This window comes from Oryzias latipes, chromosome 13 (assembly GCF_002234675.1).
Source record: "Oryzias latipes chromosome 13, ASM223467v1".
Taxonomy (NCBI): domain Eukaryota; kingdom Metazoa; phylum Chordata; class Actinopteri; order Beloniformes; family Adrianichthyidae; genus Oryzias; species Oryzias latipes.
The window spans coordinates 31,323,088-31,336,530 of record NC_019871.2 but is presented as its reverse complement, the minus strand read 5'-3'; the positions used below and the strand labels follow the sequence as shown (position 1 = coordinate 31,336,530).

At 46.3% G+C, this 13,443-nt stretch overlaps 1 protein-coding gene across 8 annotated transcripts in view; it reads left to right on the top strand.

Moving 5' to 3' along the window:
• phldb1 (pleckstrin homology like domain family B member 1) overlaps positions 1 to 13,443 on the top strand; it is an 88,456-nt gene that overhangs the window by 38,871 nt on the left and 36,142 nt on the right. For 6 of the 8 annotated variants that reach the window (XM_023961247.1, XM_023961245.1, XM_023961248.1 and 3 more), the window contains 2 exons: positions 2,328 to 2,453; positions 10,712 to 12,168. In XM_023961247.1, the coding sequence (XP_023817015.1) occupies positions 2,328 to 2,453; positions 10,712 to 12,168 (1,583 nt within the window). Of the gene's footprint in view, positions 1 to 2,327; positions 2,454 to 7,528; positions 7,710 to 10,711; positions 12,169 to 13,443 lie in introns of those variants that run through there. The other 2 variants (XM_023961249.1, XM_023961251.1) reach the window with 2 other exon arrangements.

Sequence of the window (13,443 nt, the reverse complement as noted above, 5' to 3'; positions counted from 1 at the left end):
ATTGCTGTTTATTTAAAGCCTTAATCACATACGGGTCAACCCCCCGTACGGAGGCGGTGGGTTTTTTGGTGGTCCAGGCCCCTAGAGGGTCGTTTACAGGTACTGCATCTTTAAGGGGGAACAGGGGTGTCTTGAAGTTCCCTTAAGGTTCGTTCAGCCACCTAAAGTGGCAACATGAAAATGGAACATACCATTGTTCCACGTGTGGTAAGCGTATTGTGAAGTATTTGTAAGAATACTGATAGTTTTAGACACTTATGATGTAGGAGGTTTGGTTGTACGGTGTTGTACAGTGTCCCTACACCACACTCTAGTCCCTAGTAAGGTTTGCATACTGGCCCCTCACTGACCGCGCACAAATCCTGCATGCATGAGGTGTGCAGGTGACGCGTTGGTTCCTGTAGGACGCAGGTAGGATGTCTAGACAAACTACGCTCTTGATTGTCTAATTTCCAGAATTCTAACAGTCCAACTGCTCGCAAGGAGCACACACGCATCACTAGAACAAATCTGTATGATGTGCACCAGCTGTTGGACTGGCTCCACCTCACTCTTTCACTTCTCCACCTCCCCCTCTCTTTCACTTCTCCACCTCCCCCTCTCTTTCACTTCTCTACCTCCCTCACTCTTTCACTTCCTCACTTCTCCACCTCACTTTCACTTCTCTACCTCCCCCTCTCTTTCACTTCTCCACCTCACTATTTCACTTCTCCACCTCAATATTTCACTTCTCCACCTCCCTCACTATTTCACTTCTCCACCTCCCCCTCTCTTTCACTTCTCCACCTCACTATTTCACTTCTCCATCTCACTCTTTCACTTCTCCACCTCCCCCTCTCTTTCACTTCTCCACCTCACTATTTCACTTCTCCATCTCACTCTTTCACTTCTCTTCCTCCCTCACTCTTTCACTTCTCCACCTCCCCCTCTCTTTCACTTCTCCACCTCACTCTTTCACTTCTCTTCCTCCCTCACTCTTTCACTTCTCCAGCTCCCCCTCTCTTTCACTTCTCTTCCTCCCTCACTCTTTCACTTCTCCACCTCCCCCTCTCTTTCACTTCTCCACCTCACTCTTTCACTTCTCCACCTCCCCCTCTCTTTCACTTCTCTTCCTCCCTCACTCTTTCACTTCTCCACCTCCCCCTCTCTTTCACTTCTCCACCTCACTCTTTCACTTCTCCACCTCCCCCTCTCTTTCACTTCTCTTCCTCCCTCACTCTTTCACTTCTCCACCTCCCCCTCTCTTTCACTTCTCTTCCTCCCTTACTCTTTCACTTCTCTACCTCCCTCACTCTTTCACTTCTCCACCTCCACCTCTCTTTCACTTCTCTTCCTCCCTCACTCTTACACTTCTCTACCTCCCCCTCTCTTTCACTTCTTTACCTCCCCCACTCTTTCACTTCTCCACCTCACTATTTCACTTTCCACCTCACTCTTTCACTTCTCCACCTCCCCCTCCCTTTCACTTCTTTACCTCCCTTACTCTTTCACTTCTCCAAATCACTATTTCACTTCTCCACCTCACTCTTTCACTTATCTTCCTCCCTCACTCTTTCACTTCTCCACCTCCCCCTCTCTTTCACTTCTCTCCCTCCCTCACTCTTTCACTTCTCTACCTCCCCCTCTCTTTCAATTCTCCACCTTCCTCACTCTTTCACTTCTCCACCTCACTCTTTCACTTCTCCACCTCCCCCTCCCTTTCACTTCTTTACCTCCCTTACTCTTTCACTTCTCCACCTCACTCTTTCACTTCTCCACCTCCCCCTCCCTTTCACTTCTTTACCTCCCTTACTCTTTCACTTCTCCACCTCACTATTTCACTTCTCCACCTCCCCCTCTCTTTCACTTCTCTTCCTCCCCCTCACTTTCACTTCTCCACCTCTCTTTCACTTCTCTACCTCCCCGTCTCTTTCACTTCTCTTCCTCCCTTACTATTTCACTTCTCTACCTCCCCCTCTCTTTTCCTTCTTTACCCCCCTCACTCTTTCACTTCTCCACCTCACTATTTCACTTCTCCATCTCACTCTTTCACTTCTCTTCCTCACTATTTCACTTCTCTACCTCCCTCACTCTTTCACTTCTCCACCATATCCAAAGTGTGAACATAGTTTTGGGTAGGACCAGACTCCAAAGACCATCCTAACAACATAACGCCTTGGTGGTTGCGTAAAGTGTTGCTAAGGTGCGATGGGGGATGGAAAAGCTCCTAAAGCTTGAGTTCATTCTTTCATGTCTGGTTTTCCATACTGAGCATGCTCAGACCCACCTCATGGTGGTGGACTGCCTCTGTTGCCCCCCCCCCCTCCAACATATCTGCTTGTTTCCAGGCTGCATGCTGTGTTTCGGCCAGTCCGCCTTCTTCCGCTTCAACCATCCTGAGGAAGCCTTCAGGATGAAGAGCATGATGCCGCAGGGAGGAGCTGTCTCCACGGGGGCCTTTGGTCTGCGTGCAGGTAAGGGGGGGGGGTGTCTGTTGGTCACTTTGCTTAGACTGTGAGTTAAAATCGTCACTCTGTCCGGGCTGGGGAGGTCTCTTCTTTTAGCTCCAGCCTCTGCTCGGCCCGCCGTGTGAATGAATGGTGCGACTGTTGGAGGGTGGGGGCAGGTATTTTACAGGTGGATGTTTGCGCAGCAGTAAACCAAAGGCGGTTTCCTGCACCATCCCTGCAGGAGGGAGAGAAGCAGCTGGAAACCCTCCAGCTGACAATGAACATGACTGGAACGTCTTTAAAACTGCCTGTAAAGCGACCCTCAAACCCTCCTTTCATCTTCTTTAATCAGCATTTCCTCTACTGTTGATGTTCAAGCCCTAACATGTGTCCATCCTGGGACGCTCTGAAACCCTTTAAGTGTAAACACGCGGCCTCCCGGTGAATGCTGGGAGCGCCGAGCCTGAAAGGAGTCCAGCTGAGACCGGGACGCTTTTATGAGCGTCTCATTCCTGCCTGTCTCCGGGCAAACTCCCCAGCTGCTCAGTCTGCTGGCAGGAGCTTGTTCTTGGCCGACCCCACCACCAGGGGACGGTCCTGGGGTGCAGTTTTTAAACGTTAACGCTTCCAGTGCCAGCAGGGATAAGTATAGCGCACTGCCACTTCCTGAGCCAGCTGTGATGAAAGCCTTCCGTTGTTTGGAAACGTGGCAATTATGCATTCCTGCCCCGGGTGAGGATGAAGAGAGCATCCACCCCTCCCAAGATAAGCTTGGGTGGATTTGAGTCTGAGACCTGAAAGTGGAGTTTGTTATCTGCATGTGAACTCCTGACCCGGACCAGAACAGGCCTAAACAGGCCTGTTCTGGTCCATTTCACACTGACCAGCAAGAGCCACAAAGTCCGACCTACCCTTTAGGAAAAAAGGGGTGCATCTCTGCCAGACATTCAAAAATCCAACTCACAAAAATAAAATCAGCGCTCATTCAGTGACCGTTACCGTATTTTTTTAAAAACGCGCCCAATAAAAAATGGTGTTTCTAACATGTCCTTTTAGCAATTTTCTGATGATGGACGACACATGTAAAGAATATTAAGATTAAAACTTTATTTCTGAGTATTGTTTTATTCAAATCGTTGTGAATCAGGAGCAGATGAAAAATGCTTTTTGAAAAAGATTTTACTTATGATGTAGAAAATCACTGGGCGGGGCCACAGTCTCCCAGCTCCGCCTCTTTCTGATCGACCTGCAGATCCATGAATGTCTTTGTTTTCCTGGTCTGAGCAGGAATCTGGATCAGAACTGGACGGATGGATGGATCTGATACTGATCACCATTTTTCTGCTCCGCTAATGTTAGGTTGGGGGTGTGAGGGGCTGTAAGCTAGTGGGAGAGTGTAAACAAACAGATGGGTGACGGGCAGGCTGGCTCCATGCCAACGGTCCCACCCACAACTCAGAGGAGAATTTCTAATGAGTCGTCTGCAGGTGGAAGCATCAGAATAGAGCGGCACGGGGAGCCCGTGACCCGCCCAGCGTTTTCCAAACATCATTTTTTCATCTGCTCCTGATTCACAACCATAAAGAAATACTCAGCTTAATTTTCTTCATATATATGTCCTCCATCATGAGAAAAATGCTACTAGAAGATGTTAGAATCACCAAAAACAGCATTTTCATCAGTGGCTCTTTCCTTTATTTACTCTAGACCTCAAAACACTCTCCCCCCAAAATGTGACTCTTAAGTTTCCTTTCAAATGGCAGCAGCTGCTGGAGCTTTAGAGCGTCTTTGTGGTGTCTGTAAACGATGCTTGAGTTTTACCGCCAGTCAATGAGTGATTCACGAACAAAAAAACAGTTTTTTTCACAGCTTCTCATCCAGAACACAGTGAACGTAGGACTAAAAGCAAAGACAAGTGGGTTCGTCTCACCCTTCTTTTGGACTTTTTGCTTTAAAAGACTTTCAGCCCTCTTCATTTAAGACCACATTTCTCATAACTGGCCATATGAAAACACATTCATCTCTTCAGATTTGTGGCTGTGTCACAAAAAAACAGTAAAATGTGCTAAATGGGCTCCATGCTTTACAAATTACAAACATTAGCGCTTTAAATAAAGCTTACAGTCTGGAAAGTATGAATATTTGTGGATACATTTGTTTATGTTCCAAATGTAAGCATGATGAAAAACCACGTCTAGCAGCCATAAAAGTTTCTAAACTCCGCTGTCTTACAGCTGAATGGATGAAGGCTGGTTTCACTGCACTCACAGAAATCCTAAGGCAGAGGTTTCAAATAAACCTCAGGAGGCTTTTCTACAATTAGGATTTCTACAATTGTTGCTGAGTGCTGATTTTCACTCATTCTGTGCTTTTAAAAAGCAAAAGTAAGGAGTGACATGACTCCCAAGGATTAAAGCGTCTTTGGCCCAAACAAAACCCTGCTGCCATCTGGTGTTGGGGAGTCCATGTGTTAAATGTCATGTGTCTGAGCCCTGACATGTTCTAAAGCAGGGTTCACCAACCTTTTTGAGACCGAGGGCTATTTCATGGGCACCAAGTGGTATGAAGGGCGCCACTAAAAACCTCCTAGCCCCCCCCCCCCCCCCCCCCCAAAAAAAAAACAACACAATTTGAGGACTTCCTTTTGTGCCCTATTTTTATTTGCTCATTTTACACACGAAAACATGCATGAATTTTCTAGACTCGTATTACAGGGGGGGGTCAAACTCAGTTGCAGAGGGAGCCTAATTTCAAAACAGACTTTAGGTTGCAGCCGAACAAGATAAATATTTATTGAACACACTAAAGCTAAACTTTTAAACCTTTAGAACTTTAACTTAATTTTAACTTTTTAAACATAAATGTAAATAAAAACAGACAGGAATATTAATCCTCACATTAATGGATTACTCAACCACCTCAACCTATTCTCAAAATCTTTACATTACATGAATCATAAGAATGTCCAGAAATTGTGTAATTTATTTGATCTATTTAAACTTTTGTAATAGACCCTTACTTGTAGTGATTATTTTTTAAGTTATATTTGTTTACATATTTGGGTTTTCTTTGTCTACCTTTATCTCAGAAATGATATTGTTGTCATTGACAGACATGCCGTGGTTGTTTGTTGAATATTTGCTTCAATAAAAAAAAAAAAAAATTTTTTTGGGTGCATTCCCTGCGGGCGCCACAAGGGGTGCTCCCGGGCGCACTGGCGCCCGCGAGCACAGGGTTGGTGACCCCTGTTCTAAAGGAATGCTTGATCCAGTTATAACTTCTTCTGACTAGATTGTTATTCTGGTAGGGCACAGATCTGAACCTGAATTCAGTCTTTGGGGTCAACAGCAGTTGAAGTGAATTTTGTGTTTTTTTCTTTTTACACAGAAGGATTTTAGATAAAATGTAGTCAGAAGAAACGGGTAGCTACATTGGCATCCCGGTCTTCAGCAGTGGATCTGCACAACCTGCAGCCACCTTTTAAAACTGATGAAGACTCTGGATGAAGCTCTTCAACTTTAAGACTCCTTTTCCTCACCAGAACCAATGGACGCTGGTTAGGCTGTTGGTACAGAGATGACCGCTCTGGCTGCTTGTTTACATGGATTACAGTTTGTAATAGTAACTAATGGAGTAATAAATTCCTGAATCAGGTCTGCCTTTCACCTTTTTATTATTGGAGGGAAATCTGGATAACCCAGGAGGCCAGACTTTCAGCACCATTCTATTTCCAGCAAATGTGAGCTGGTATGAGGTCAGCCCTGCTGCTTTTTGGTTTAGTCCTTCCTGAGCAACACCTGTTTGTGTCCTCTGTTTGGTTCTTAGGTGTAGAGATGGTCAATATTTGTCCTATGGCTCCGTCTAATTGATTTATCATTTTAGAGAAGTGTCAGAAAACAGTTTCTTCTCCTCAAACTGGTTTATTTGGTTGGAGAGTTGAGACTCAGCGTCTCTTTATTTTATTTGCCCAGTAACTCCGGTCTGAGCGGTCATCATAACATGCCCCACTAGAGAGCGGGCAGCGGGTAAAAACCCTTTCAGAAAGCCGTACCCATGACGTGGGGTCTAAGACGTAAACCGAGAGGTGAAAAAAAGACAAAAGTGAGATATAAACAGATTCAAAAGCCAAGACATAAAGTAAAATGTAAACTAAGACATAATCAGACGTGTAAAGTAGGCAATAAACTAAGATGTACAACTCAAGCAAAGTCTAAAATGTAAACTTAGACCTAAACTAAGAAATGAACTTAAACTAGGATGTGACCAAAACCCCAAGCTAAGGCATACATGAGCAGTGATGTCTCATTTAAATGTACAGACTGACCTTAACCTGACGTGAAAAAGACATTTGACTTCATTGAATTTTGTCCTCCCTGTGTAACGTTAATATTTCTTAATCTACTAATCTGAATTCAAGGTAAAAAGAAGTGTTTCATAAATACCATCACCCTATAAACACCAAGGCAGGTAGAAACTGGATGGTAAAGAGTTGAACCTGAACTTGGTCTAGATCTGCATCACTAGTTTTGATCCTGTTTGGATTTACAACACTGTTCAAATTATAGTTCATTATCAAATGACCGTGTATAACTCTGTGCTGGTATTTCCACATATTACCCTTTAGAAATCTGTCTTTAAATGTATAGTCTATAGAATATCTCTGATCTTAGAGGATAACCCAATCCCTGCTGTGTATCACTCTACACCTCCAATTAAAATCAATGTTTTTTTTTAATCAAGAGCCTTTTTTCTGTCCAGTCAGTCTCTTTATAAACACTGCAGGTCCGAATTCTCACCGGTCAAATGTCCTCAGAGGCTGAAACCGGGAGAAAAGATAATCCACGCGCCGTTTCCTCCGTCCACGCGCCGACCAGCTCTGACCGGAAAGCATCAAGTTCCAAAAACACTCCAGTGACACATTTTTACCTTCAGAATAAAGTTAAAGTCCATGGAAGATCGGCGTTTTTACATGATTTACAGTAGTACGCTCTCTCGTCACGCGTTATATCTAAAAATAGGTTATGTTTGTCATCAGAGATGAATGTAACGTGATTGTAAGCAAGCATGCGTCCGTGGGGTCGGAGCCTTTACTTTGAAGATTTATTCCGGAAGCTATGGCTCTTTTACCGGCTCTTTCGACACCGGCGAGGCTCGCGAGCTCAGCCCTGGTCGGAGCACCAGGTTGTCGCCGAATCTTCCTGTCTCCCTCGCGGTGTGGGCCAAGCCCAGCACGACTCGGTTCGGCCGGGCTGTCGCCCTGGTCCCGGGAACGAGGCCCACGTGAGTGTCACGTAGAAGCAACCGCGGCTTTAGCGAAGCGATGGGCGCGAGAACCTGCTGCTAATTTACAGTAACCAGCAGAACTCCGGCGTGGGGGATGCGCGGTTCGGACAGAACCCACCGAGTCCGGTCAGCAGTTTCGGCTCACAGTGGCAGACGACCCGGCCTCTTTGGCGCTGATTGTGATGCAAACGGACGCAGAAAGCGCCTTGAACAAATTGATCACATTTCATCCTTTTTCCGAGGGACGACAGACAGGCTGAGGCGCGCGTGCACGTCAGACTAACGTTTATTATTCAAAGGCATTGTAGCATTAAAGTGGCAGATGTTTTAATTATGACTGGCGTGCTGGGTCCAAGAAACACTCCCTGGGTATGGCAAGCCACAAGGGTCAATAAGTATCAGCTACAACAGATGTAAACACAAAAACCAGAGTCCAGCTTTTAGCTATAAATGTCTAAATGCAGCAGTGAAGAAAACATTTTATGCTGACCAGTATTGAGTCATAAGATCAAACGAATGCATTAATCACATCTAATAGTGAATAAAAACATGAGGTTTGCAAGACCTTTTCCCCCAATACTATTGTTAAATTAAAGAAAAAAGTTGGCTGTGTTGGGTTTGTGCATCATTCAGATGGAATAGAATGTTTTTTTAAAGACCCACCATGATGAAAATTGTGTTTTTAATGTTATTAACATCTTCTTGTGGCATTTTTCTCATGACGGAGGGAATTTAAAAAGAAAATTGTATATCTGAGTATTATGTATTCAAATCGTGAATTAGAAGCAGAAATAAATGCAGCTTGAAAAAGACTGTATTTGTGACATAAAGCTACTGTGGTCGGGGACAGAGTCTCCCTGCTCTGCTCCATTCTGATCATCCACCTGTCTTTGTTTTCCTGGTCTGAGCTGGAATCTGGATCAGAACTGGACGGATGGATCGCTGCGATGTTGCTGCCATTTCTGTTGCATCGGTGATGTTAGGTTGAGGAGGGCTGTAAGCTAGTAGGAGAGACAGCTAGCTGTGTTATGTGTGACAGGAGGGGGGTGGGAGGGGTTCTCCATGTCAAATGGTCCCGCTAACAAACTCAGAGGCAAGTTTCTAATGAACTGCTGCAGCTCTGCAGAGACTACGTTCTGGAAAACGACACAGGTTTTTGATTTAGCCTAAAGTGGCTTTTCCATCAGTAAAAGACCGCCGGGAACTCTTACACCAATAGGTGGGAGTGGGACTTGAATGCTGCAGACCACAGCACTAGACCGTTGTCCCTGTATAGTGGTCCCTCGTTTATTTCAGGAGTAACGTTTGAAAAATAACTTGCAAAAAGTCATCTTTTATATTGATAACACTATAAAATCGAATGTTTTATAATCATTATAGATGTTTTGACACTCCTCACTACACACTTTATGCTTTTTTCTCAGACAGACATGAACATTAAACTCTTAATGTTTAAGCCTTTATAGAGAAATAGGTATTATAGAATAGGTATTATAGAATGAAACCAAAATATCTGCAGAGGAATAAAGATTCATATAAATTTGGCAAGCCAAACACATTCTCTAGGGAGACACGGCACGGAGGAGCCTATCAGGATGACCATTCCAGAGTGCTGCTGAAGTGGTCCACTATCTTAACGTCCCCACCCAAGATGGTATTAGGCTAAGGTTTTTTCTTTCTTTCTGAAATCTGAAGTCTCCTTGATTTTGTTGTGTTTAAATTGAAAAATAAAATAAAAACCCAAGAATGTCTCCTTCAGTTCTAAATCAGATGTAATTAGGGATTCTGATTTCAATTGAATCAGGTAAACCAAATTCTAGTTTGTAATGTTTTATAAAAATACTGTTTTGACTTGAATTCTTCAATGTTCACTAAGCCCCAAACCTTAATGGCCCCATGTCTGTCAGGCGATTATTTATTTACTTTTGAACGGAATATTTTGGGGCCTTCTTGCTTGCCATACATATGGAATGACATCATTGCACAGCTTTCAGTGTGCACTGAACCCTCCTATCGTTCCGCCTGCTGCATGTGAGGATCAGGGCAGGTTTGGTCTGCCTGAACTTAAGCTGCCAGCGTTTCTGAACCCTAAAACACCAGACGTGAGGAGCAGGCAGCTCTGCATCATTCATGGGCCCACAAGGGAGTGCATTTTACACAGCCTCATGACTGACATCACGTTGTCATGGAGACAGAAAGCCCCTTTTTTCCCCGTTGCTTGCTGAAACGTTTTCCGTTAGGTCTGTCCCTCTGCCTTTTGAAGACGATTTCAAGTGGTGAGGGAAAGCTGCCTGCGTTCCTCAGGGCAGTGCTGCTGGTGCGTCTCCTACCTGTGTTTCCGTGGTAATCAGTCATTAGATGGTCTAAATTTGATTAGCCCTTTCAGACACACATCCAGGACCATCCAGTCTGCCCTCATAGTTACCTGTTATGCATCACTTCCTGACAACACAGCAGGAAGGCTGACGGAGAAAAGAATCCTTTTTTTATCCCTTGGCATCCTGAATAAGTTAAAGGGATTTACAAAGGTAAAGTGGAATCTAAACTTAGATACATAGAACATACTATCTGGCAGGGTACGCTGCAGTGGGCAGTAGCAGTGAGTCATCCAACATGGACATCCAACAAGGTGGATTGTGTTTGGGACTGTAGGGCTTGGCTGTGAAGAGTTCTTGCATTTTTTTTTACCAACAATGAAAGCTTTGAGGTTCCTCACAGTAAACTCGAGGCTAAGGGTAGGGCTTTCAATGATTGTGACCCATGTTGTTGTTAAACCGTTTACACGGCAGTTTTAGCTCAGATGTTGACATTTTTTCGACTATCGTATGTCTTCAACCGTTGGTAGGTTAGAGGGTTGGTGCCGTGCGGGTCTTTTCTTTGTTTTGCTGGAAGTCTTGTGTAAATGGGTTCAGATTCCCCAGGTTTGTGTGTGTGTGTGTGTGTGGGGGGGGGCATACTATGTAAGCCTGTTTGCTAGTGACACTGTCTTCTCTCACCAGATGCGGAGAGTTTGGTCAATGGGAATCACCAGGCTGGTCCTGCCCAGTCCCCCCCAGCTCCTGGAATCAAAATCTCAGAGCACAGTGCAATTGTTAGCTCCATTGAACGGGACCTCCAGGAAATCATGGACTCGTTAGTCCTGGACGAGCCCCCTCCTTCTGCCGCTGAGGGTAAGGGGCCCTCAGAAGCCCACCCCATCTCCCACTCGCTGCTGTCACCTGTGGTCAATGGTGGGGGCAGTTACATGCTGTCCCCTCCCACCAGCCCAGGGGCAATGTCTGTGGGGTCAAGCTATGAGAACGCATCCCCCCCTTTCTCCCCTCTGTCCTCCCCATCAGCAGCCAGCAGTGGGAGCCTGACAAGCCCATCTCCTGGTGGGGGACCCCTAGACCAGAGCTCTCTGCCACCAGTGCCTATACGCTCCTCCAGCTACAACTTCACCGCCCAGCCCCCTCCAGTGCCACACCCAAGGACCATACTGCCGAACTTCAGCGGGGCTGGGGTATCCCAGAAAGTTCAGGAAAGCCCCAGGCTTCAACGGAAAACCCCAATTGAGACCCCCCCAAACCCCAAGCCAAGCCGCCGAGGGCTGGGCCAGGACGAGAGCCCTCGACAGACCTCCTTCTTATCTTCTAATGAGTCTCTCAGCAGCAGAAACATTGTGCCAAGCAGTCCCAGACTGACTCCCAAGTTTCCGACCTGTCCATCCCCCTCCAGGACCAAGATCAACACTGTGCTGCAGGACAGACCTGCCAGTCCCTTCAGAGACCAGACACTCCTTACTGACCGCTCCCTCACTTCCAGCCCCTCCAGGCAACTTTCCTCATCCACCAGAGCGTTCCAACCTCCCCTGGACCCCGTCGTCCACGTCCTGCAGGGATCCCCGCTGCAGCAGCAACCACGCTCCATGCAGCCCCCGGAGAGTCCTCGTATGGCCCGAAGGAACACGGAGCTCAATGGAGGCAGCAGCATGAGGGAGCTTCCACCAGTAAGCCCCTCATTGGCCCGGAGAGGGGTCCCGGTTCTCCCAGGGGCTCTTCCAGGAACCATCCCCTTAAGAACTCCAGACAGCCCTTCCAACCTGGGGAAACTTATCCCAGAGAGTCCAAGGCTTCGGCGCAAGACCGGATCCACTTCAGAAGAGCTCTCGTGCAGCAGAGGGATCTGGACCCGTAGTCCATCTCCCACCTCCATGCAAACAGAGGGCAGTGGGGGAACCGGCTCACAAAAGCAAACCTTTGGGAACTCTTTGTCTTACAGCCTGGGCTCGCTGCCTGGCTCCTCCCCTGCTGCTAGCCCCAGGACACACCGGAAAATGTCCTTAGGAAGACCCCACCCCGGAATGAGGGAGAGGAAAAACAGTATCACGGAGATCAGTGACAACGAGGATGACCTGCTGGACTACCACCGCCGGCAGCGCGAGGAACGACTCCGGGAACAGGAAATGGAGAGGCTGGTGAGTCCCGACACTCTAATACTGCATTCACACCGGACACGATTCGCGCGTCAGGAGTGCCAAGTTTCAATGTTTAGTCAATGTACAGACCTGATCTGAGGTCCTGTGGCGCAATTTGGGGTCACCCAATCAGGAACTCAGCTTTGGGCATGTGATGTCTTCCGTTACTCAACCATAGGGTAGAAAAACAGTCGGGACTCTTGCGGTTCCAGTAACTGTTGCAGTGGGCATGTTGAAGAACCTGCTGTACTGATAGGAACAGGACTTATGATATCGGACTCCGACAGGTGCACAGTCTTTAGCTTTGATGTGCAAAAGAATTGCAGTGTCTTCCTTCATAAAGCATGAAAAGGACAGCATGATCTGTCTGTATGAGTCTTTCATACACATTTGTATGGGGACAAGTCAGTTAACAGTTTCAGTGGTGAATGTAATGTGCTATAGAAAGCTATAGCTACAACATTTAAACTCCTGCCCCTACATTCAATTCAATTTTATTTGTATAGCCCAAATTCACAACAACAGTCGTCTCAATGGGCTTCATACGGGTAATTGTAAAGTGAACATACAATCAAAAGGATCATATATGCATAGAATTCAATAGGACAATACTGTAAATAATAATAAACTAAACTAAACAGACTAAACTAAACTAACACCTCTGCCCTTATATCCTCCTTTGTAAGGAAAAACTCCTTAAAAAAATGGAATCCGGAAAAAACGAAGAAACCTCAGGGGTGTACACATGAAGGAGGGATCCTCCCCCAGGACTGACAGGCCATGTACCAGAACTTTGAGAGAAGAATTAACTTATTTAACTGTACAAGGCTGCACGGTGGCGCAGTGGTTAGTGCTCTTGCCTCACAGCAAGAAAGCCCCTGGTTCACAGACCAACAATGGGGGACCTTTTGGTGTGGAGTTAGCATGTTCTCCCCGTGCATGCATGGGTTTTCTCCGGGGACTCGGGCTTCCTCCCACTGTCCAAAAACATGCTTCATAGATTAATTGGTCACTCCAAATTGTCCATAGGTGTGAATGTGAGTGTGCACGGCTGTGTGATGTGTGACCCTGCGACGAAGTTGCGACCCACTTCGCCCATAAGTGGCCGGGATAGGCTCTGGCAGCCCCGTGACCCCGAAAACCATTCCATGTAAGGCCTTATAGGTTAGCGAGGATCTTGAACTTTATTCTAGAATCAACTGGGAGCCAGTGAAGTGAAACTAACACAGGAGTGATGTGATCTCTTCTGCTAGTTCCAGCTAACAATCTAGCTGC